Source organism: Pezoporus occidentalis, unplaced genomic scaffold, assembly GCF_034315485.1.
Source record: "Pezoporus occidentalis ecotype Australia unplaced genomic scaffold, CSIRO_AGI_Poc_V1 ctg14, whole genome shotgun sequence".
Classification (NCBI taxonomy): domain Eukaryota; kingdom Metazoa; phylum Chordata; class Aves; order Psittaciformes; family Psittacidae; genus Pezoporus; species Pezoporus occidentalis.
In genome coordinates this window covers 1,407,435-1,421,584 of record NW_026913209.1, presented here as the reverse complement: position 1 = coordinate 1,421,584, position 14,150 = coordinate 1,407,435, and the positions used below count along the sequence as shown (strand labels likewise).

At 36.8% G+C, this 14,150-nt stretch overlaps 1 protein-coding gene across 5 annotated transcripts in view; it reads left to right on the top strand.

Moving 5' to 3' along the window:
- Positions 1-14,150, top strand: part of DOCK4 (dedicator of cytokinesis 4) — a 243,807-nt gene that overhangs the window by 160,545 nt on the left and 69,112 nt on the right. For all 5 annotated transcript variants that reach the window (XM_062609561.1, XM_062609562.1, XM_062609560.1 and 2 more), the window contains exons 18-23: positions 4,829-4,926; positions 5,032-5,115; positions 5,216-5,316; positions 6,024-6,105; positions 7,122-7,292; positions 8,662-8,854. In XM_062609561.1, coding sequence (XP_062465545.1) covers positions 4,829-4,926; positions 5,032-5,115; positions 5,216-5,316; positions 6,024-6,105; positions 7,122-7,292; positions 8,662-8,854 — 729 coding nt within the window. The remainder of the gene's footprint in view (positions 1-4,828; positions 4,927-5,031; positions 5,116-5,215; positions 5,317-6,023; positions 6,106-7,121; positions 7,293-8,661; positions 8,855-14,150) is intronic.

The window sequence follows — 14,150 nt, the reverse complement described above, 5'->3', positions numbered from 1 at the left end:
TTTCATTGTGCACACATCCATTCTGTATTCTCATAGCAATTAGTTTCAAAGTAATAAAAGTTAGCCAATAAAACATTTTCCTAAAAGTTGCTAATAGGCAATCAGAGACTAAATTTGCTTCAGTTGAAGGCCTGGATTTAAGAAATCACATGAATCTACCTCTAGTTACACATGCATGAATATGCTGCCTGGAACTTAAATGTTTCACTGATAAATAGTTGCACTGTTGTCTGGGGTTATAATACTTATTTATGTTCACAGTACAGGAGTTATTTTGTAATTAATGTAAATAGATGTGTGACAAGGGGCATAAAAGTTCCTTTTTTTTTTAAACCATATTCTAAGTAAGAGGGTGTAGAATATCCGAATAATATTGATCGCCTTTTCAGCTCTGAAAGAGTTAACAATTATTTCAGCAGTACTTCAGAGGGTGGAAATATTTTCAGTAGACAGGCTCATATTTTCTCCAAGGATCTTTCTGGGGAATTTCATCTTGGTGAGTTTCCAAATCCCCATTCTTTTAAACAAAAATTTGCCAGAAAAACTATTGCATGCTCAGAAAATAGAGCAAAGCATGTGGATATTTGGTCATGTGAGCATTACTTCAGTTATCCCTGAGAGAATGTAGCATATTTATAAAAAAATACAGGATTAGAAAGATCTGTGTATTTCTTTTCTAGTAACCATTTGTATTGGCAGTTTTGAAAATTGCTAACTACTTTTAAATCTGTTTTTATGTTTGGAGATTTTTCTGAAGCTCTCAGATCTGCTTGTGTCTGCAAACAACATGTCCAGCCTGAAAACTATTTGAAAATTATGCTATTGATCTGGCCATGGTGTGGGGGAGGATCCCAAACCCAGACTTGTAGAGGGTGTGACTTGAGTTAGGCCACAGTTTTACTAGCTTACTGGGGAACCTTACCCAGCTGTCATTCTCTCATTGATTATTCCCACATGCCATCAGCTCTCATGCGTGTTCAAATTATGGGGCCTGGGGAAAGGAGGCTGCCTCCCAGTTGCTGGGATCTACAATTTCTTTAACTTCAGTATGTTGGAGGGGGTTTTAGCATTATTTCCAAACAATTTTCAGAAACCTTCTAACCAAGGGAGACTGTGTTCATCAACATATAAGAACATGTCCTTATCGAATCTGTCCGCTAGTTAGCTTTTCCTTAGCTTGACTTTTCATCCTGGATAGCTAATCAGTTGATATTGGCAAAAAAGTATCCCAGCTTTTATATATTATATTCTTAGCTGAGTAGTTATATTTCATTATCCTAAAGAAAACCCAAAAAAGCAAGAGAGTAGACAGTGATTTTTCTACTGAGTAGTTATCAATACAGTTATATAGGAGGAATTTCTGCTTGACAGAGACTCAGGATCCATCCAGCAAGTCAGAATATTTTAGCAAGTTGGCATCTACTCGCTTCTCAGCATTGATCAGCACATCACCAGTAAGCAGCTGTTGATCAGCGGAGCAACATGTTATAGAGCATGTCTATTGCAAGGCAGAGGTGTTAATCCATCTATCTGCATTTGACGAAAAGCCAAACTGGTGATTAATAAAATAAAAGTAGCAGGGGGCAGCTTTCCAGAGTGACCTCAGTTTGGAGGGAGTGTTGGAAATCACAGAAGAGGCCTATGGGAAGAGAAATACAGACTGCCAGTTCTGGAATTCAGCTTTTTCCTTTTGATGTGCAGTAGTGCTACACCAGACCAATTTTGATGGCTCAGGATTTATAGGAGAGAGATGGAAAGATCAACCCAAACCACTTCCTTACACACATGATTCTAAACCTTGTATTAGCACTTTGGATTTAAATTAAACGTGAGAAGGGAAGTGCTTTGTTTGATAGGAATGGTAGGCCATGTGTAGCCTGTTTTAAATGTACAGATCTGATCAGGATTAAGAGAAGGCATTGGAAATGTTTTTGTTCTTCAGAAAAAATTATCAGCAGCATTGACTTTTTCCCATTTCCAAAACTATGTTTTCTTGCTGGGCCTATTTTGGGGGGCAATTTTATATTCTCATTTCTCTTACCACATGACACATTGCTATCCCTTCCCCTTGTGATTCACATGTCAGATTTTCTATTCATGTCATTTCTGTTTGGGCTATTCACTACTGTTACATCAGCCATGTCTTTCCGCCTTAAAGTTTCCCTCGAAATAAGTGCTTTGAAGTCAGTGTCTTACCTTTGCATTCTCCTTCTTTTTTAATCCCCCAACAAATCCCTAGTGTTGTGTGTCAACTGTCTTCCACCCAATTGCTCCAGCAAACCTGTAAAGAAGAGTTTTGCCTGCTATGACCTGACAGCTTCAGCTGGTCTTGCTACTCCTCAACTTAAGTTGAGGCTTAAACAGAATAGGATGCATGTGGTGTGGAAGGCCATTTAATTATCCAAAAGACAAATGCAGTTCACTGGATTTGTAATGCTTGTTTCTTGAAAATTCCTGACATAAGGAATAATTAGACCTATAACTTGTCCTTGATTTTGGGGATGTGTCTCTGACACACAGATGGAATCCTTCAGCACTCTTAGTGCAATTCTAGAATTTCTTTTAAGCCAAACCATTCCATACTAGCACAGCGCAGAGCAAAGCAAATAAGAAACATATAAATGCATAAAACCAATTTGTACCTACCAAAATCAATAAAGACAGCAAAATATTAATGGAATAGCATGTAGGGTGTTTGCTATTAACACTTCTAGCAAGATTTGTACACAGGTGGAGATGTATTTAATGTTATTAAATATAGAAATATTGCTTCATTTCTTGTTAAGAGATAGGAGCTTTCCTGGAACAAACTGGGAAAGAAATGACACAAAGATGGGTATGGCTCAAATGGTACTTGAGTATGAAATCAGTCTGTGAAAGAAAGTTCCCATATAGTTGCTGAACCAAGAGGAAAACTTTCTGTTAGCTTCTTAGTTTGGTAAGTACTGAGCACATTTCAGAAGAACTAGGTCCTTCTAAGACAATGTTGGATGGTGATCAACTAGACAGTAGTTCAGCTTAAACTAATGGAAGGGTTGGATGGTGGTTAAGGTTTTCTGCTTCCAACAGACAGGCTTTAAGAAATCCTGAAAAGCTGAGTAGTGAAATGTGGAAGTAGTAAACTTGCATGTAGTGCGGCTTTGGGATTTGTTTAATTCAGTGGTTCAAGATTACATGGAACTTCTACTCAATACAACTTGACAGGAGTGCTGCAGACCTGAGTGGGTGAGTCACAGCCAGAAAATGTGAGGTGTAAACAGAGAACCTGCAGCAGAAGAGAGAAAAATTGTGGCAACCTGTTAGAGTTCAGCAAGGGTCAGGATCAAGTGAAAACTGCTGAAAAGCCAAGCCAAGTTTGCAGCACTCTATTTTAGGATTTTGAATGGTATAGGGCATGAAATTCCTAATCTCATAGCAAAGCGGTATTTTAGTACATCTCGGAAGCTGAAAGCAACAATATATGACTGAGAGTGACAAATACAGTATTTGGATTTAAGACAGCTGCAAGAATGGATAGGTTAACTGAGCCATCACCCTCCGATGAATTTTATGCAAGTATTTACAAGAAATCATGGATGAAAAAGTGGACATGTAGCTACATAGGATGTGCTGTAAGATGAGTTTATCACAGGCATATCATGCGAGAATAAATTTCTTGATCTTTCATTTCAAAGGCTTTCTTTATTATTATTCAGAGGAAACATAGCAGATCTAAACCATCTGGACTTCAATAACATGCCACATGGAAAATTGAAAAGATAGAAATTTGAATAAGAATTTTTAAACTGGTAAATATAGGCTAAACCAGAACTAGCAGGTTGCACTGTAGTGGAAGGAATTTCCCTCCTGAGTGGAAGGAAAATACTACCAGAGCTGAAGAATTAGGCTTGGGATTGATCTCTTTTTAAAGGGGTGGAAGGGATGGGGATGGGATTTACTTCTGTAAAACTTGAGACACTAGAGAGCCTGTTAACGAAAGTCGCTGCTAATATTTAGTTGAAAGAGCTTATCAGTTGAGAACAACAAAATCAAAATATGGTACAGGCAAAGTAAAGTCACTTAGATTTAAAGAATTAATAAGAGTAGAAATTAGATCAAATCTAATGGTACAAAGGGCAGTGTCATACCCTAATTTGAAATTAGATCAAATCTAATGGTACAAAGGGCAGTGTCATACCCTAGAACATGTGTCAGGTGTTTACAGCAGACATTCAAGCTTGGTATTGATATAGAAAACACTCATGTAATCTTGTCTGTAATGTAGTTACCATTACCAAGAAAGCTAAGGGCAAATGAATTAAAACTGGAGGAGGTGCAAAGACACTCCCATACGTTTTAGCTCAGAAGAGTTTATTTTCCAGAAGAGATTGTATTGCTTGTTAATAAAGCAGGATCTTAGAGACATTGTGTTTGTTCTCTGTGAAGACATAGGAAGATGAGTATTTTAAATATATTCAAACTAGCAGTTAGGAGACTATTTCTGGCTGTCAGAGGACAGGTAGGGAAGACATCCTCTTTGATGGGATGAGAGACAGCAAAATAATTTCTTAAGATGGTAGCTGACAAATATCTGAACAAGATTGTATGAGGCAGTTGCTACAGGATACTGATTTTACTGACCCAGAGCCATGTTCTTATGTTTCTATTGGTGGAGCAATTACAGAATGGAATGAAATTCTGTTGTTGGGCCGATCATATTATAGCAAATCTTGAGATGTTTTCTTTTGGTTTAACGATGCCAAGTTTTGCTGAGTAGACTGTAATAGTAGAATTTAAAATCTGAACTGCTGCTTTGCTTCCAACTTCAATTTGCATTTTGCTTTTGCAGGAGATATGCTTGATCTTCTGAAATGGAGAACGCACCCAGACAAAATTGCAGGTTGCCTCTCAAAATTAAAAGAAATTGATGGTTCAGAAATAGTGAAGGTATATATGTTTCTATCCTTTTAGATAATACGAGGGAAATAATTTATTTGCATGTCACAAAAGTACCTATTTATTAACAAACTCTCTCTTCCTCTCTCTAATCAGTTTCTTCAAGATACACTAGACACTTTATTTGGGATTTTAGATGAAAACTCTCAAAAATATGGATCAAAAGTATTTGATTGTTTGGTAAGTTTCATTTTGTGATGATGGTTAGCACTATTTTAAGAACTAAGTAAAAAAAAAGAAAAAAAGAGCTTTTTTTTTTTCCTTTTTTGTTCACATTTAGGTTCACATAATAAATTTGCTGCAGGACAGCAAGTTTCACCACTTTAAGCCAGTAATGGACACTTACATTGAAAGTCATTTTGCAGGAGCACTTGCTTACAGGTGAAGTCTGTACTTTTTCTATCTAATTTGAATACTGACACTTATGGGTAAGCTAAGCAGAATCAACCATTAGGTTAAATTAAACAGTATCATTACAAATAAAATGCAATGCTTGTATGAGTGCCTAGATTTATGCCATTAAAAAGAGTAAAAATAAGTTACTAGAAAGATTACTTGCTAAAGCTTTAACATTGGCTTAATTTTTAAATCTTTTACTTCAGTAGATTTCTTTAATTACTTTGAAAAACATAGGAGCCTTAGCACCATCCAGATGCAACTTGTTCACCATCTGTGTAGAGCACTGCAATAATAGGCATCACTTACTCTGCTGTACTCTCTGTATTTATCGCTACCTTAGACATCCATTTAAACCAATGCAGTTTAATGAAAACAGTGCATGGAATACAGCTACAGTTACTCCATGCTGGCAGGGGGTCTTCTGGCTTAACTGAGCTTGTGTATCCCTGTCAAAATTATTCTATTGCATATATAATACTGGTTCTCTGGTTTGTCAGAGGTCTTCCAGGTGGCTGTCAGCAGATGGAAAACTAAGTGTAATATTGATTCTGTAGTGATTAGTGAAATCTAGTCATATGTTTTTTATTTTGTCAGTGTTTCTCATATGACAGCTATTGGTTTGCATTTAATGTGCAAAGTTGACCCTTCTCCCACTCTGTGTTATAATACTTTCTGATGCGCTATTCTAGAGATCTTATAAAAGTACTAAAATGGCATATTGATCGAGTCACTGAAGTGGAGCTGCACGAGCACATACAGGAAGTACTAAAGGTAATAGAAATTGATGAAAGCAATTATATATATGAATTATATATTCATACAATACCAACAGTTTTAACTTAGTAAATGAAACAGAGTATGGACTGGTAATAGTAATTCTAGGAAGCTGCAGACTTTTTCAGTGCAATAGTTTATTCATCATTCTCTTTTGTCACTAAATTGATCAATGGAGCTTACTACCACTTGACTCTGGGGCGCTTATGTTCCTTACTGAATGAGTAGAAGTTAGGTCTAAGAAATCAAATATAAATTGAATTGGTGGTATAAACATCTGTTGCATAACAGAACCTAACTGATAGTCATGCATGCTCGCTAAACGGTTCAACCCTGACATTGGGGAATTCTACTGAAAATGGTGGGTGTGATTGCTCTTGTCCCATTTTGTACCATGAACAGAGCACAGTGTGGAGTCAGGCTGAGTTGTACAACACAATAATCCCATTCGGGACAGGTGCTACAGTCTGGGAAAAGCTGTCAGTGTTACTCTTCTGTGCCTTTCTATGCTGCTGTTATCTCAGGTGTCTTGCTGATAAGAAAGAACTGTATTTTTATTTATGTTCCAAAATTTAAGCTTTTTTTGGTTTTTATTACCTGGTTAACAGTTTATAGGAAAACAACTTTGAACAAGCAGAGGAATTTCAAGAGCAGCTGAAAAGTTTGAGCCTATTTCTTGTATTGGTCTTGTATGTTTATGCAATAAGTGTTTCTGTAGCCAAAGACATGCAAAGGATGGGAGATGGGAGGCAGTGCTGAGATTTTGCAGTTTTTCATTAAAAATACAATTGCTCCCTGGGTTGTAGAGGTTATGAAAGACAAGGCAAAAACATTTCTGATTATGCGCTTTTTGGAATGTTGTTAGTGTTTCATTAGAAAGATTTGACAATATTAAATAGCATGGTGTCCTGTTTCAGACCCTTGCTGTTTGAATGATACAATCATTACATGTGTTCTATTTGAAGATGAGCTGGTTCATTTTTATGAATTATCTCTGATTTTGACGTTTGTAGGCACAGGAATACATCTTTAAATATATAGTTCAGTCTCGGAGGTTGTTCTCTATTGCCACTGGTGGACAAAATGAGGAGGAATTTCGCTGCTGTATTCAAGAGCTTCTCATGTCAGTACGCTTCTTCCTTTCCCAAGAGAGTAAAGGAGCTAGTGCTTTATCCCAACTACAAGTAAGTTTTCGAGCGTGCCCTGCTTATTGTCATTTTCCATCTCCCACATAGAAAATGTACACGTGTCCTTACCTGTATTCCCAGGAATGAAAACGGTTTTGTTTTGTTTTGTTTTTTTTTTGCCAGGGCAAAATGGCACTTTTAGCTCATCCTCATACCTTTTCTCCTATTGTGGGAAATTTTCATAACAACAGCTGCTGGTTGGTGTATATCTATGGCATATATAGATATATGGTGTATATATATATATATTGGTATAGCTAATCTTAAATCTAATAGTTAATTTGAATTATAATAACTATATTGCTTAATATAAATAAAGTCATTTCTCTGTTTGGGGCATTTTAAGTTTAGTTTAACCACATTGAAACTGAAGGATTTGAGCCATAAAAACTAACAGTGTTCATGCTTTACAAAAAACTTGTAAGTCTTGATGAACTACATGTTTTAATGCTTAGCTGGTATCTTTATTTCTGTGATATACCTACTTCTGCAGCTCACAGACATGCCAACCTCCTCCCCTGTTTCTGTAACCAAAGACATGTTAAGAAATTAATTTCTTAAGCTCTGTAGAAAATTTTTCTTCCAAGAAAATTGCAAAGAACAGAGAACAGAGTAGAGAAGTGATTCTTCCATCCCAAGTCATGTAAGCAGGTGGAGTGAAAAGATAATAGCAAAATTATATAAACAATAACATTTGGAATTCTTCAGTATTTTTAACCTTCTATGTCATCTGTTTTGACACCAGTGTGAAGAAGGGCTGAGGTCTGAGCATTTCTTAATCAGCAGGATTTGGAGAGGAAGTAGAGAATGTCAGTTCTAGCTTCTGTTCTCTGGCATTGCCCTCCGTTCTTTTGTTTCCATACTCAGCAATGAATTTCTAACCCTATTTTAGGGTTGTTGAAGTGAACCAATACTGCCAGTGCATTTTCATTCCAAAATGAAAATGTTCATTATTTGAAAAATTGAAAATATAGAGGCCATTATAGTACCTGTTTTACAACAAAGCAAACCAAAGCAACTCCACTGAACTCCACTTGTTCTCATACCAGCTAGCTTCTGTTATCCTTTTAAAAATTTCCTCTCCCACATAAGTATTTTTCAATTATAAATATTTTTGTTTGAAGTTGAACTTCTACTTTCAGTTTGTCCTGGGAGAACTGAATAGTCATTAGATAATGCTTAAAGGCAAATGGTCACAAGGGTTAAGCCCATTAATGAGCGTGAGAATACTTCTTCTGAAAACGTGACCATTTTTAAAGCTATCAACTATGAATCATTCTACAGTTTCTTAAATTTCTGTAATTATTTAAATGCTTAAATGTCAAAACTACAGTATCTGACTGTCCATTTTTGCCCTTTCCTCTAGGCTGTGTTTCTGAGCTCCTTCCCATCAGTGTACTCTGAACTTTTGAAGCTTTTTGATGTAAGAGAAGTGGCAAATTTGGTTCATGACGCTCTGGGCAGCTTGCCAACAGTCATGCATGGGGATGAGTCCCTTCAAGCTGTTAAACTGCAGAGTATTGGGAAAACTGTAGAGAGTCATCTGTACACTAACCCAGGTAAGGTTACCCTGGGCTGCCTGCAGATAAAGAAGTCAACCTGTGTGCTTATTACATGGGCCAGCAGGTGCTGAAGGGAATAGTATTGCTGAAAGTAGTGCTTCCTAAGGAACAATTCTTCAAGTACAGCTCTATACAAGCTGTTCATTTAGAAGAATACAGTTGGTTACATTTAGTAGTTTGGTTTTTAGAGACAAAGACTCTTGAAATAAAGCTTTGTTTTGATCTACTGCTGGCAATATGTCTGTGAAGGAAGTTTTCCTAATACTTTTATGTAATTGCAAAGGAAAAAGCTTTACTAGGTCTTTGGGTCTTGTTTCTTTCTGTTCTCCTTTGGGGGCAAACAGATTGTCACTTATTCGTTAAGTCTTATTTGTGTAACTCTTGCTAGCTCAGCACTTTCGTGCATTTCTTAATGTAGCATAAAAAGGCTACACGTATTCAAGTTATACTTAGTGCACAGTGTATAACAGCATAGTTATTTGCTATGTGGAAGAAAAGCAGCTGTATGGTGGTGAGCCTGACATTCTTTTTTTCTATTCTATGTGAAACCCATAGAAGTGACCAGATGTTAAATTTGAGATGAACTAATTTAGAAATAAAAGAATTAATATAAAGGAGTTATAAAGAATTATACTGTTAGTTTACTCAAAAAAAGCCTTCTGGAGAGGTGTTTGGGTATTGGCTGATGGAGTTCGGTAGAAACAGCAACTTTTACCATCTAAGATAAACACATTAAAATGATGAAGGATCTGCAAAAACCACAGGGATACACATAAATGTTTTGAGAAGCTGCAAAATAAAGGAAGCGATTTTAGAACATTATTTTTTAAAAATGCTTCCAGTGATTGTACTTTTAAAGCATGTGCTCTAAGAAATGGGTAAGAAGTATTGGATCCTGGCTTCTTTGCTTCATTCTGGTGAAAAGGGCTCACCTTTTCCCTTCTGAGCCTCCATGGCAGTCCCTTCCAGAATAGTTAGCTCCCTACAGCTGACTGATCAGCTCTTTGATACTCTGGGTAGACGATGACATATATATTCATGGAGCAATCATAAGGACACTCTAAGTTACATTTTTCCTTTTTGAAACTACTTAGGGAGCAGGTAACATAATTTCCATTTTCCTCCCCTTGTCTTGGTTAGCTCAGCCTAACTGGAAGATACAAATTAATAAATGTAATTAAAGAGAGTTATTTAATGCCAAATAAGGGGGTCCTGGGCACTTCCTTGGAATTGTAAATCTACTTTCAGGTGTATGCCAATATTTTTTGTTTGCTTCCTTTTCTGAAAGTGTTTTGTTGTTTTTTTTTTATTCAAATCCAGTTTCACTATTAAGACGTCATATGAACTGGTTTGGCTATGAATGCAATGAAAATTACATATTAATTTTTTTTGTAGAGGGTGTGTTACACACAAATAAAATATATATTTGTTAGACCCCAGGAAAACTGGTGTGAAAGATATCCAGCAGTGATATAAGCTTCCAATGTCCCTAATAGGGAGCTCAAGCAAACATTTGTACAGTATGATCTCAGTCATCTTTATGTTGAAGGGTCTTGTGGTGATCAGCATCTTGGTCTCTTTGCCCTTCACGTTTTCTCTATTTAAAATACAAAATTTTAAGTAGACTTTCCTTCAGTCAATCCCTAGAAAGAAGTCCTTTTAAAATCATCTTGGGGAAATAAATATTGCACTAGACTCTTAATGTGCAGAGTAAACTGAACATCCTAATGTGAAGTTAAGGCTTGCTGCTGTGAAAATAATTGATTTCTGTCTCCCAAGTAAGGATGATGAATGCTGTAAACTGTGCTGCTAGCTAACACGTTGAACTAGATGGAACACAGGAAAATAACTAGTTATCCAAACGTCTAATAATGAGGAGGGCGCTTCTTAGATAACATTTTCTGTTACCTGTTTTTGTATATTCTGTTTAGCATGGAAGTTTCACATACTTTCTTTTGCAAGGGCCTGAACAGCTAACATATTAGTTCCCACTGCTGCAGAAATCATCTGACACTAAAGCTATGCTTTGGCTAAAACTGGGAGCTACATTTGGCATATTGTTGAAATCAAACATCAGGGGTTGATTTAAGGTGCCCAAGCACAGATGTTCAGTGCAATTTCAGATGTATTCAATGCATCTGGTCTCTGCCTGCCTCTCTAGAGAATGCAGGTTATTTACTGTATTTACTGATCATGTGTGAGTAGGATGTCTGAAATGGCTCTGTATTGATGCTTTGGTATAGCTTACTTAGAAGCCTTTTCCAGTGATTTTAAACTTCAGGTCTTCCTATAAGGTAACAACTACAGAGATGTTAAAAGGTGACAATAGAAGTTACCTGCCTAGCTCCTGTGAAAAGTTAGTGGGTCTAAAGGCCTTACTTTACTTTACTTCTGTTTTTTCCTATTTACTTCTTTGTCTTTGTAATGCGCATAAAATGTAGTGAGGGTCTAGGTTTCTTCCTCCAAAGAGGAAGAATTTTCTTGGAAACACCACTGGTCAAATATCTCACAAGGATAATGCTGTCTATTTATTTAAAATGTTCAATTACACTGATTTTTTTTTTACAAGCAGACTGAAGTTTTGACTCAGATATAGTAATTTAAAAGAATATTTCATATTTCTGAAATTAATCTTTAAAATAGACTAGAATAAGTTAAGTTTTGTATGTCTGTGCAGGTGCTTTGCAACTAACTGAAAAGTAAGTGGGAAAGTTGTGCTGTGAGTAAAATATTTAATGTTAATGTAGCTTGCATTGCAAAGTCACACAGATTGCCCAGAGTAATCTCTAACTATGCCAAGCATGTACTTGAAAAGCTCAATGTCATGATTTTTTTTTCCTCTCTTTTAGTATAATATTTGTAAAGGGCAAGTATTAGCATTTTAGACAGTCAGCTAATTTGGCTTCCTGCACAGAAGAATAACTGGGACAATGAGTGATGGCTAAGAGTTCTGATTATTACACCATTCCTTGTGCTCATTAATTTTCCTATACAGAATGGCTGACTTTGCAGCTGGCAGTTTTTAAGAAAAAGAGTAACCTGAGACAAATGTTGTATGCTACATTCTCCAGACTTTCTCACATAGCCCTCTCTTTGAGAGACTGAGAGTCCTTTGTTAGATAGGTGCATTGCAAATATGAAGGTAAGTTCTGACAGGCAAAGGGATATGAGACAATTAAAACCAAACATTGCCCATAGCAAATATGCCAGCTCTCCTCGTCTTCAATACCATTACATCTCTTCACCTGAACAGGTCAAGACAGAGATGTGTTTAGATGATGGACTTATAAGGAATATATCTGAAGCTGTGTAATATGGTGTGGTTAATTCAGTACCTGGCACTGTTCCCCCCCCCGGTATATTTGAAAGCCGTTGTAAGATGCTTTTTGCTAATCTGTTTGGTCTTGGTGAAACACAGCTCCTGATCATTTTTGCAAAAATGGAATACTTGAGACAGTTGAATGAGGATGCTGTTTTGCCTGAGATGCTTCAGGCCATGCTTAATGTAACTGTTGGCTATTTGTAAGACAAGTGCTGCTACACATAGATTCTCTGTTCTTCAAAATGGAGTTCATAATGCTGTGTTTACATATGAGCAGCACACAGAGTAGTGGGCTCTTCAGAAAAGGTACCATATCCTGAGTGTGCTCATCAGGAAGCTGCTTAGACTTATCCAAGAAGGAACGCCTTGGCAGAGTGCTGTTCCTGTTTTCTCCTCACCTTCTGGACTGAGGGACTTGAATTGTAGCTGCAAGAGAGGTCCTGCTGTCCTCAGAGGATCTATGGCCCAAAGGATAACACTTAGACTAGTAATGGTGTGAAAGAACTACTAGATCTGCTCTGTGACAGATGTGGAGTTAGGTAGTGTTTTGACCATTTGCCTAGAAATGAAAGACCAGGTTCAGTGCTCTGTCAGCTTGGATTCAGCTTCCCATCATGTGCTGGACAGGAGAGTACCCTAACCACAGAGCCACAGGTTGGTTTACACAATGACCCCTTCCTCTCTCCTCTTGAAGATGGGTTACCCGATAGTCAACAATTTGATGTGTGTAAGGTGTAATGGAAAACAAGGAAAAGTCACCATCCCCTGTAGTCTAGAAGCAAGGGTTTTTTTAATAGGAATGGAGAGTCCTGCTTTTCGCTTCAGCAGAAGCCATTAACTCTGTTTCTTTAATCTCTCAGTAATCAATAAGCTGATTTAGCAGTGAGGATCAGAAGCTGTCACTTCCCTAACCACAGGTCTGCACATTAGCCAGCTTTCTGCCTGCTTTCCCTTTGACCCTGTAGATCTTGTTGGTGGCAGCTGTGTACTCTTTGACATCTCAGAGTACCTGAGGCAACACTTTGCTGAGCTTCTGGTTTTTAGACAAATGGAAAATGCCTTGTTGGTTTGGTTGAAAAGCTTCTGCCCAGCTGCAGTGCTAGAGGCAGATAACAAACTCAGGCCAGTCCTGATGAAAACCTACTGAGACACTTGCAGAAGTAAGCAGTTACTGGATAGAGGCTCTTTGTTTCCCAGTTTTGGGTTTCAGTGCCACTAGTTTTGGATTCCTTGATCATGTTTTGATTACTGCCATACAGTCTTTGTTTATATTTTCTTCCATAGGAAGACATAGTGAGCACCTGAATAAATAATAAGCATGAAATACCTGTTTAAAAAGAGCAGGTGAGCTTTTTTAAAAAACAAGAATATACTTAAATAGTGTGTACAGATGAACTCTGATTTGTCTTGTTAAAGGTAACTAGACAGTGAAAAGAAGGGAATAATGAGAAAACCAAGATTAGTGCTATAATTCAGTGAGTGACAGAAGCATTCATCAAATAAAATCTCAGAATAAATCTATCTTTTTCTCCCTTGTGGAAAAAATAGAGGAAATATTTTTTGGGGGAAGTGTTTCTAGAAAGGCTAATCCACAAACAATGACTGGTTGGAAAAATTATTTTAAAGGAGTATTTTCCCAGCTAGATAAGCTACATTTTTCAGGAAAGAATTACATTAATGAACAAAGGAACTGAGTAGATGAATATATTTAGATAATGTAGGGTATAATCATCATTAAAATGTTAATAGAGGAAATGATTCAAGTACATTTCTATGTGAACTTAATTTCTCAATTAGAGAAAAGATCTAAAAACAACAACAAAATAGAAACAGATAACACCCATTCAATTTATCAAGTTGTAAATAGGTGTGTGTTGTCACAAATGTAATTATTAGGCTTTTCCCATTTAATGCTGTCTTTAATTAGAAAAAGAAGCAAGAAAAAGTAGCATGTTAATGAAGTTCTTGCAT